Source organism: Carlito syrichta, unplaced genomic scaffold (genome assembly GCF_000164805.1).
Source record: "Carlito syrichta isolate Samal-C Ts95f unplaced genomic scaffold, Tarsius_syrichta-2.0.1 Scaffold308839, whole genome shotgun sequence".
Lineage (NCBI taxonomy): Eukaryota > Metazoa > Chordata > Mammalia > Primates > Tarsiidae > Carlito > Carlito syrichta.
In genome coordinates this window covers 41098-53065 of record NW_007252935.1, presented here as the reverse complement: position 1 = coordinate 53065, position 11968 = coordinate 41098, and the positions used below count along the sequence as shown (strand labels likewise).

Below are 11968 nucleotides of genomic sequence, written 5' to 3'. Positions count from 1 at the left end.
TTGAGGCTGCGGTGGCTGGGAGCGGCCACTGCACTCCAGCCTGGGCGACAGAGTGAGACTCCAACTCAAAAAAAAAAAAGAAAAGAAAGAAAGAAAGAAGAAGTAATGACTATCAAATTGGAAATGTCACCACAACTGACAGGATTTTGTATACTTTATTGCATGTCAATTATATGCCAATGAATCTGTTGAATAATTCTTCCCTTTCCCCCATATTTCCTTTTTATATACTTTTTATTTTTTCATTTTCACAGTCCAAAACCCACCATGTTTCTAGGCCCATACAGGGATGAGGGCGGGGGAGGTGGGAAGGGCAGGCCCTGGCTGTGAGCAACTGAAACATTCTGCAGTCTCAGGAGCTCTAAAATTCAATGAATTTGTCTGGGTCAGAGAACTAATTGCTTGAGGTACCTTGAGATATTTTAATTTGCTACTGCACTGAAGCGGCAGAATCTGTTTCCCTTAGCAACCAATGCATTGTGTTATTATTTATTTATTTCAAAGTTGCTTAAAGTTATTTTTGGATATTGTGTATGTATTCTATGGATCATTTTATTTTGAAAATGGAAAATGCCCTGGACCTGTTTAAGATTTGGAGGAGGATATAAACAATTCCTTTTAATTATCTAGTTCTATTTTCTACCAAAATCACAAAGGAGATGAGTATTAGAACCATGACCATATCTTAACCTTTTGACCCCCAACTCTGTGCTTTGGTCAAAAGCTCAAGGTTGTCAATAAGTTTTCATGTATTGATGGGATAAGTGGATGGTCTATAATGTTTGTAACATGTGAACAAGAACCTGAGATGGCAGTGTTTTTAGGTATCAGCTGTGAACCAAAGATAGTTTTATTCTTGGTATTTTATTCATATAATATATGTTATTAACTTACTCTTATTACCTTTCATCTTTGTAAAAAACCCATTTGACATATGAATTAAGGCCCCAAGACATTGTCACTCAACCTTAGGCTATAAAACCATTAAATGGTAAAGTCAAGATTTGAACTCAGGGGTGGCTGGCACCAAAATTTTGTTTTTCTCTATACTGTATGAATAAAGCACAGGAATAGTCTTTCTACTTTATTGAATCAAAAAAGGTGCCCAGCTTTTTTCTTAGAATTATCGGCCTAAATGCGCCTCTTTGGCTCTCTCAAAACCAGCTCCAGGACTGGGTACAGTGGCTCACACTTGCAATCCCAGTACTCCAGGTCGTAGGATTCCTACATGGAGTTTGAGGCTCCCTACATGGAAGTTTGAGGCTATAGTGAGCTGTAAATGCACGACTGCATGACTGCATTCAAACCTGGGCAACAGAGTGAAACTCTGGCTCTTTAAAAAACAGCACAAACAAACAAAAAACAGCTCTAGTCTATTCTTTTCTCCAGGAGACACTATCACTACCTTCTCTAGGGTGGCAAAAATGGTTTTTGGTGTTTTTTTTTTAGTTGGAGTCACACTCTTGTCACTCAGGCTGGAGTGCAGTGGCATGCTCACGGCCACTGCAGCCTTGATCTGCTGGGCTTAGGTGATGCTTCCGCCTCAGCCTTCCAAATAGCTGGAACTACAGATGCACGCTACTACGCCCAGATAGTTTTTTTGTGATTTACTATAGAGACAGGGTCTCACCAAGTTGCCTAAGCTGGTCTAGAACCCCAGGCTCAGGCAATCGTCTCTCGTCTCCCAAAGTGCTGGGATTACAAGCTGAGCCACCACGCCCAGCTGGCAAAAATGATTTAAAAGCTAACAGTAAACATTCAGATATCTTTCCATATTCAAGAAAAATTATCTAACTAAAGAAATTGTTTAAAGCCCCTATATATTTACCTCCTCACATATAAAACCAGAGTTTAGCCTGATATGAGGATCATTGCAGAAAACAGACTGCCCTTGGATTTGACAGATATGCTCTTCAGGATTTATTTGGACATCCAGGGAGAAAAGTCCACGGAACTACTGCAAGGGTCAAACATTATCCTAAATGACAAGCAAACATGTATGTCAAAGGTTTGTATAAATGTTGCCCAATATTGCTCAATGTTATGGGTTAGGCAAACTAGCCAACTATCTGCATTTGAAGGCATGCTGACACACACTCTTCCAAGAGTCTATACTATGGGTAAGAACACTGCAGTCCATAGGACAAATCTGCTCACTTTAAGTAAAATTTAATTGGAACACAACCATATCCATTCATTTATGAATTAGCTGTGGCTGCTTTTCCACAGCAGAATTGAGTAATTACCACAGAGACTGTACAGCCCACGGAGCTTGAAATATTTACTATCAGGCCCTTTATAGAAAAAGATTTCCAAGCCCTGATCTATACAGACATTTTGCCCTAGGTTTTATGTACATGCAAGTAGAATACAAAGCTGCCAGTGTAGTCTCGGGATTAAATGAGAGACGGGGCTGTTTGCCGGGCAAGCCAATCATATCATGCCCTTTCAAGTCAAAATTCTTTTAATATTTGTTCAACATTTATTTGGAGGGGATGAGTAGAAACTGACTTCCTGTTGATAAAAGTTACACATCTTTTCCTTTAGTTCAATGTAAAGCGTTTATTGCATGCATTCAATATTACCTAACATTTTACCTTATTTGAATTTGCCTTCAAAACACAATTTTCCAGTATGGCAGTAACTTTCGAGGAGGTTTAACATTTAGATAACTGATGATGTCACATGTTCTTAGTGAATGACATTCCAGAATGCGTTGCTTGGTTTGGAAATTGAAGCTGTGTTCAGAATTATAAAGACTAACTGTTAGCCTGTTGGCCTCAGAAGGTGATGCAGCCACTTATTATACAGTGTGACTCATGAGCACCTATCACAGAAGGGCTCAGCAGAGGGAGACTGACACCAGCAAAGAGTGTGTCTTCTGTTTTACTTTGGTTTTTTGTTTTCCATTCAAGAGCACTATCTAATTTGGCAAGAAAGACCACCAATTTATATTCACTACCTGCATCAAGAATTATATGAGGCTGGTGAGGTACCTCACACCTGTAATCCCAGCACTTTGGGATGCAGAGGCAAGAGGATTGCCTGGGCCCTGGAGTTCAAGACCAGCCTGGGCAATTTGGCAAGATCTCATCTCTACAATAAATCAAAAAATTTGTCTGGGCGTGGTAGCTCAAGCCTGTAATCCCAGCACTTTGGGAGGCTGAGCTGGGGGGATTGCCTGAGCCCACAGGCTCAAGACCAACCTGGGCAACTTGGCAAGACCTCATCCCTACAATAAAACAAAAAATTAGTCAGGCATGGTAGCACACACCTATAGTTCTGGCTACTTGGAAGGCTGAGGCGGAAGGATCACCTTAGCCCAGCAGGTCAACACTGGAGTGGCCGTGAGCATGCCACTGCACTCCAGCCTGGGCAACAGAATGAGACTCTAACTCAAAAAAAAAAAAAAAGAGTTGCATGGGAAACGAAGGGGTCTCTACCTTGCCTGAATTTGGAGCGGCAATTAATGATATCTAAGACTGCTACTATAGACTCTTACAAAGGTTCAGCTTGAAGTCTGGGCGCCACCAGTACTTTATTACTGGATTGTAGTGTCACTTGTCCAACTGTAGTAAGTACATTTTTCTGTCTAATGTCTGCACATTAGGACAAAGCACCCTCCATTTATCCTGCCACACAGGGGTTATGGCCATGCTTGTTGAACAAAAGTGAGGGTATTTAGTGAAGCCAACTGCTGTCACCCAGGAGTTGCTGACCTATTCGTTTTATCAAAAGTTCCCAAACTCACTACCAATGGTTACAGTTTGAAATAAAAGAAGTTCACCAAATAGAAAATGCCACCCTACAAATGACAAAGTGCTAGGTCACCCCTCCATAGCTGGGCCCCTTATGTAACTTCTCATGGGCCTCTTATTTAACATCTTTGAGATGTTAAATTAGTTTCACCCCATTGCTTGACACCAAATCTCTCCTTTCAGGGCCACCAAAAATAGTACTTGGTTATCAGGCTCTAAAATCATATAACAAAGCTGTGACATTCATAGTCCATATGGATGAGAATGCCACCTATGTAGCTAATCAACGCTTCTGTAACTGAAATTTAACTCACTTGACCCTGCAGTGCAGGGCCTCATGGAAAAGTAATGGGGACATTTAGGCAGGGAGTAAGTACCCTGAAACCCATAACTGAATCCTGAAAAGGAAGACTAACAGAGGAGTGTGAGGTCCAAGTTAAGGCCTACCAGTCTGCTTGTGAGTTTTCTGTCTAATTTACTCATCTTACTTGTTCCTGACCGGGTTTGGCCCATGACTTTCCCTCCCTGGACTTTGATTTCTTTACCTACTAAATAGAGATTTCCAGATGGTTGCTAATACTTCCTCAAGTGTCAACATTGGGTAATTCTAAACATACATTGCCATTAAGATATAGATACTTTCAGACTAAGAAAAACAGTAGCTTCGGCCTTAAAAAAAGAACTCTACTTAGAAGAGGTATGTCAGAATGCCTGAGCTGGCCGTGATCAAACTTTAACTGCTTCTTGGTGAATAAAGGGGGAAAGTAGTACAAGATAGAGAAAGTACTGTTCTTTATTCAAAAATTCTCCCTCCTTTTTTGGAGTTAAAATACCCTCTTATGACCTGATAGGGATCATATCTTGTGTTTGCTCAATTGTTTAGATTCTTACTTAGCAAAATTAAGTTGGCAATCCAATGTTGGCTTCAAGTGATTGTTGTTGAAACTTTACTGGTCCATGGGATCCAAGCACCCAGAACCTCTGCTCAAAACCCCACAATTGAAATATCCAAAGCCTCAATTTATGCCAAGATAAGAAAGTGGGTTGGTGTAGTTTTTTTTTCCCCCTGCACACTACATACACGCATTTAAGAAACATAAGGTAAATCTTAAACTGTGAAGAGGTCTACTCTTCTTTAGACATCATTTTTCTGAGTAAGTCTCAACGCTGGGCACAGCTACCTGACAGATACCCCAGGCTTAGGCAAGGAAAGCCTGCAGGAAACTTTAGTAGGCGAATATGGAATATAGTCATTGTGTTTAACTGCTGGCAGTTCTGCCATGGCTGAAAGTTGCTTAACGCTTGGTACCTGTTCCAAGGAGACTCTGTGCTGGATGTCTGTGGACCAGCACCCACACCCATAAACAATAAGAGAGCCAGCGGCTAGCCTCGAAAACCAAGGCTGGTGTCTGCTGGCAGATCCTCGATGGACTTTTGTTTGGATCTGCTCTTGTGCATGGTAACTCCTGACAAATATTGAAGCCTTGCAGGGGGCCGGTGATCTCATCAATTTACATTTGCTTCACTAAAGCTTCATTCATGTCAAGCTGGTATTTGTTATTCATTGGAGCATCTTAAATATGCAGAGGTAAACACACCTGCTGCTGTTGTGGTACATAGAAAGCTGTGTTTGGGGGCAGGGTGGTAAGCTTATGACTTTTAACCCCTAACTTTTAAAGCTTACTGAATTTTGTGAATGATAATACATAGCAGGAGTTGTCCTGTTTTTGAAAGAAATACTGTGAAAAGTGTTTCTTTTGTCCCTGTGCCTTTCTAACCTAGTGCCTAACTCCAATTAGTAGTTTGTTTTTTCTTCTAGGATGTTTTCTATGCATATACATGCCAAAAGAATATTTTTCCTTTTTTTTTTTTTTGAGCTGGAGTCTCACTCTGTCACCCAGACTGGAATGCAGTGGCCGCTCCTGGACACCGCAGCCTCAACCTGCTGGGCTCCGGCGATCCTTCCGCCTCAGCCTTCCAAGTAGCTGGGACTACAGGCATGCGCTACCACACCCGGCTAGTTTTTGATTTATTGTAGAGATGAGGTCTTGCCAAGTTGCCCAGGCAGGTCTCGAACCCGCGGGCTCAGGCAATTCACTCACCTCAGCCTCCCAAGGCGCGGGATTACAGGCTGAGCCACCGAGCCCGGCTTATTTTTCCTTTTTTATAAAAGTGATGGCGTGCCCTACACAGCATCCTGCATCACGTTTCATTCCCATAGCATTTTATCATAGAGAGCTTGCCATGTCAATACATAATAAGCCTTCTCATTCTTTTTTTTATGCTGCATAAAATTCCATTGTGTAGCTAAATCAAAATTAATTTGACAAGTCCTTTTCTGAAGAATATCTAGGTTGCTATAATGAATAATCGTGTACACGTGTTGTTTTGTATAAGTGCTAGTTTATCTGTAGGCTAATGTATACATATGCATTTTCTAGTCAAAGAGTTATATATGTTTGTAACTTTGAGAGAAGTTGTGAAAATGTCCTCCATGGGCACAGTGCTTACATTCCACTAACAATGTTTTAGGGGACCAATTTCCCTCCAGCTACATCAAAGTTTTGATGTATTTTCATCAATCTTATAGGTAAAAAGATCTCTCAGTGATATTTATTTTATTATGAATGGGGCTGAGCATCTTTTCATGTGTTTGAGTTATATATACGTTCACTTCTGTGATGTGCCTGATCATGTCCTTGAGTTTTTTTTAGTTAAATTTTTTAGTTTTTATGCAGTTTGAATTTTTATATTGGGAGATTAGCCCTTTGTAATGAGTTGCAAATATTTTCCCATTTTGTCTTTTTCTTTTTCCTTTTTTTTTAAAAAAAAATACTATATGGTCAACTCCTTAACTTATTCTTCATGTGAAGTGTTTAGCTCTGGGCTGTTTCCATTGTTACACAGTTTCAATCGTCCAAATGTATTGAGGGCTGCCGGTGTGCCAAGCATATCGTCATTCACATTTTCATTCACTTAGCCATTTTGTTTGTAGAGATTCAGTACTGGACCTTATGGAATACGGCTTGTAAATAACAGAGAGAGAACTTGAACCCAAGTCTTCCTGGACTATGAAACCCATTCTCTTAACTAACTACCCACTCAGAGTATCCAGTATGACTTCAGAGAGTGCAACCTAACCTTACTCAAAGGAAAACAGTATTCACAAAATCTAGTAGAAGAGAAAACAGAAAAAAAAGTGGCTTTTTATTATAAGCCTAACTCATAGAAGCCACTATTTGGAAATGTTCCTCTCCATTCAGACAAATAGAGGTTCAAGATTATGTAACCTCAGTAATTAATTGTTACTTCACATATGTTAATTATGCCATGAAGAAATTACTACTCTGTATAATCATTAAGTATTATGTCCACCCCTTTTCATGTTCTTCGTTTTATACAAATATAATTTTTCTTTCTTTCTTTCTTTCTTTCTTTCTTTCTTTCTTTCTTTCTTTCTTTCTTCCTTTCTTTCTTTCTTTCTTTCTTTTTTTTTTGAGTTGTAGTCTCCCTCTGTCACCTAGGCTAAAGTACAGTAGTATGCTCACAGCCACCGCAGCCTTGGCCTGCTGTGCTCAGGTGATCATTCCACCTCAGCCTTCCAAGTAGCTGGAACTACAGGTGTGTACCACCACACCCAGCTAATTTTTCTTTATTTATTGTAGAGATGAGCTCTCACCAAGTTGTCCAGGCTGGTCTTGAATCCTTGGACTCAGGCAATCCTCTTACCTCGGCCTCCCAAAATGCTAGGATTGTAGGTGTGAGCCACCATGCCTGACCTACAAATTTATTGATCATCCCACACAAGCAAACCCATTCCACAATTGACCCATAACATTCCCCAATATCTTAATATAGCCCAAAGTCAACTCAATTTTTTTTTCACTTTTAGTGATTTGGTGTATTTTTAACCCAGATTTCAGGGTGTATACCCAAAGAAATAAATGTTCCCCTTTTCTACCTGAAGATGTTCTACTGTGCATATAAGTGCATTCATGCATATGTGCATGAGTTTGTTTGTCTCATCTCCAGAAAAACTCTATCCTTTTACATCATGACTGAACAGACCACAAAAGTCAGGAGATGTGAATCCAGGGAAAGTTACTCTAGTTAATGGAAGCTTCAAGGAAATGTGAACAATCCAAGAAGCTCAGAGTTAACTAAAAACAAAAATAGTAATAGTAAATGCAGTATCTTCTCTGATTGAATCTTGGGCTCCCAGCTGCATAAAAATGAAACTCCATTTAAGTAAAACACAGGTGTTTTATCTCACTTCTTTGAATGTTGAAGGAAATCTGCTTTAATAGAATGAATTTCTTGGTGTGAGATAGAAAGTGAAAAATGAGTGGAAGACAAAAAATTGGCAACACTCTAGCCCACAGAGAGCAACCTGCTTCAGAACCTGTGATGTGGTTATTTTCACTTGCTTGTAAAAGTGAGGAAGGATGTAGAGATCACTTTGAACCTCTTTGCTTTTACCCCTTATTTCTGTATAGTCCACATTTTTAAATTATTGCATGCCTTATTCCAGAATCATTCTTTTTGACAATCCCATTGGACCTATAGCTGAGAATGTGTCCCTCGTAAATCCCTAAATATGGAAAGAAAATGTATGGATACAATGCTGAGGCATCACACATACATTATGCTAATATACTTGCTTAGAGAAACAATAACCAGGTAAATGAGCAGGTGATTTGGGGACCATTCCCTGCAAAGTGCCTGAGATGGAGATGTGACTGCTCTCCTTCAGCCTGTCCATCTCCTAGTGTGTATGCCTTTCCACATGCTTGAAGGTAATCCTAGACTTTGAAGATAGCCATTTATTATATGATGATGATTCCTAACAACACAAGACAACTCCTTCCTCTGTAATTCATCAAAAGAAACCATCACCTATAACCATGCAGGAGGAAAAATTGTCTGCCTTGGATATTTTGAGTAGATATTTCCTAAGTAGTTTTTAAGGGTGATTTTTTTTTACTATGCTGAATTTTTACCTTGTACTGATTTTCTAATGTAATGCTTGCTTAAGAATCAACTCTACTGTATTAGCATTATCTGGAAAACTCATCAACAAGGGTAATTGCATAATGAACATTTGTATATCTAACCCTGAATTGTACCCCACATATTTAAAATAAAAAAAATTTTTTTAAAGATAAAACCAGAAACAAAACTCATTCTTTCATTCAACAAATGCTCATTGAGTGTCTATTATTTACCAGGTACTGATGCAAAAATCTGATTGATCTCAGCTAACTTAAATTGTAGTAGATTCCAAGTGTTTGTTGTATGCTAAAATCCTTTCTTATTTGTATGGTCTTGTGTGTGTGGTACCCATGAAAAGTAGACCATGATAAACTTGCCAGACCCTCAACGTCCCACCTAGAATGTAGTACAAAGAGATTTTGAATCTTTTTTTTTTTTTGAGTTGGAGTCTCACTCTGTCACCCAGACTGGAGTGCAGTGGCCACTCCTGGCCACCGCAGCCTCGACCTGCTGGGCTCCAGCGATCCTTCCACCTCAGCCTTCCAAGTAACCAGAATTATAGGCATGCGCTACCATGCCCGGCTGATTTTTTGATTTATTGTAGAGATGAGGTCTCGCCTGCCCAGGTGGGTCTCGAACCCACGGGCTCAGGCAATCCACTCACCTCAGCCTCCCAAAGGCCCGGGATTACAGGCTGAGCCACTGAGCCCGGCGAAATTTTGAATCTTTACATAAAATTCTATTGCATTGTTCCAATTTCAAACTGGAAATTTTAAGTATGAGTAGATTAGGGATTTTGTCTGAGGGCATGTCTAAATGAAACATTGTATGGAGTCAAAAAATAAAAAGGAAGAGATTTACAAATACTGAGATTCAGATCAGTGGATGCATCTAAGGATATGATCAATAAAAAGTACTGAAGAGGATTCAACTGTACTGATAATGTTTTATTTCCTAAGTAAAATTTGGGGTTTATGGATATTCACTGGTTTATTCTCTACATATTTTCTATATTATAAATATTATATAAACGTTTCCAAAACTGAACTCCAGAAAAGAGAAAAAATGATATATTTGGGAATGGAAATCAGGTTTTAAAATCTCGAAAATAGTTAAGGTCTTTTCTTTTGAAGGCACAAATATAAGAAAGAGTTCAGATCAAGGTCCCATTCAATGTGCTAGTTCTCTCTGTTGGTAGAATATTTTGGGAATTACTTCACTTATCCCTGATTAAAATGTTTTCAAATATACAAAATTCATGGTCAAAAAATGCATTTTCGAAATTGCTCCACACACTAATCCTGGATCTTATACCTAAAGGATCACAATGTGATTTCACGAATAAAGATAGAGTGACACTCCCAGGAAGGAAACAAAAGAGAGAAAGAATTTTCAGGCCAGAGACACACTGTGATTGGCAGAGAATGTCTGCATGGATGGCCCTTACTGAGTTAGCATCTGTTTTTACCTAATGGTCTTTGTGACATGAGCTTTGAGAGACCAGCCATCAAGGGCTAGTTTTTCTCGAGACGATTTGCCCAAGAGTAATAGATCTAGAATTTGTAGTCAAAATCGTCTTTGTTAATGTGTTCTCTCTCTTTCTCTCTCTAATATTTTAATTTCAGCGAAGGAAGCAACCTGACCCCAGCACATCACTATCCAGACTTCAGATTTAAGACATATGCTCCATTAGCATTCCGATATTTCAGAGAACTTTTTGGTATCAAACCTGATGATTACTTGGTAAGAGCCTGTCATTTTTCTTCCACCTACAGAAATGTGTGATGTAAACATTTATTTCATAGCAACAGCGACAAGTAAGCTGTGTCTCTTATTTTATAAAGTTTTGGGGCATAGTAAAAGTTCCAAGTTTTATAACAATTATAAATATAGCTTCAGGAAATTTGATTTGACGCTACAGCTTTTAAGTGATAGCTACAAAGTCTGCTGTTGTAATTGATATTTAAATAACCATGATATCGGTTGCTACTTCAGATAATTATTCTAACAGATATATTATTATAATTAGTTCTAAATACTCCTGTGAATTTTGCTGATTAGATTCTATTTGAAAGCCTTCCTGTTTTAATTGCCTTATTTATACCATTCATATGAAACCTACCTTGGCCCACAACGATTTCACCTTGACCTACAAATTTGAATAACATTTTAAAGAACTGGATAGTTTTGTTCTCAACATCTCTTCATGCAGGCTCTTTTTAAATGTATTTTTATTTGGCACAAGGGCATATTTGATCCTCAGATTTGTCTGTTCTCTCCGTCTTCCTTTTGGCACACAGGAAGTACAAACACAACAGCCTTTTTGTGAGGCAGTCTGATGTGACTTCAGAGTTTTACCTTATTCCTGCTCAAGGAGCCAGGAACTTCCTTTCTGTTGCAAGTAAAAAAAAAAAAAAAAGGCTTATTTCATAATTTGATCACTGTTAATACCCTGGGGCTCTTCAAAATTGGTTTTCAAGAAATTGTAGGAGGGATGCCATCAAATATTTATTGTTCATCCCATTCTCAATGATCTTAATAAGACTTGAGCCAGATCCTGGGATAATACTTTTCAGAGGAAGCATAGCCACACTTGTAACAAGGGGTATTTAAAATGCATCTTGTAATTTGGATTTGATGTAAATAATTAAATTCAAAGCTGATTCTATTCCATGCTGATGAAAACCCATAAATGTGTCTTCCGAATCTTCATGTGAAAAAGAAATGCCATGAATAATTTTCTTCTTTAATTGGCCCCTAAGAAAGTCATATGACTTCTGCCTGATGAAATAATACTGGTTTCTCAAGGCACATGAATAATTCTCCAGGGAGCAGTGAGGACAGGGTAAAATGTCCCTGGGCAGGTAAAAAGTCCCCTTAAATATTTATGTCCATATTGTCATATTTTTCTTACCACTCCCCACTAATGAAAACATCACATGCCTCTATCCATCACTACCAACTCAGGTACACACGCATATACGTGTTAGGGAAGATCCTTTGGGTGGGTGGGTGGATGTGGGTGTGTTAAAAAAGATCCTGTGATTTCTCACCCTCTCAGGAAACATGTTTGGGGAACCCAATGGGGATTTGATATTATATTATAGGAAACTAAGTAGATCTTTGTGCCACATGTTAGAAGTTAATGGATTCTCTTTCTGAATTTCCTTGAACTTCTTCTCCCCAGCCAAGAGATGCTATAGATTTCCATTGCACAC

General features: G+C 39.0%; 1 protein-coding gene across 1 annotated transcript in view; it reads left to right on the top strand.

The window, feature by feature from the left end:
- PIP5K1B (phosphatidylinositol-4-phosphate 5-kinase type 1 beta) overlaps window positions 1-11968 on the top strand; it is a gene marked incomplete at its 3' end in the record, with an annotated part of 202794 nt that overhangs the window by 173201 nt on the left and 17625 nt on the right. The window contains exon 5 of the mRNA XM_008066073.1: window positions 10376-10493. Coding sequence (XP_008064264.1) covers window positions 10376-10493 — 118 coding nt within the window. The remainder of the gene's footprint in view (window positions 1-10375; window positions 10494-11968) is intronic.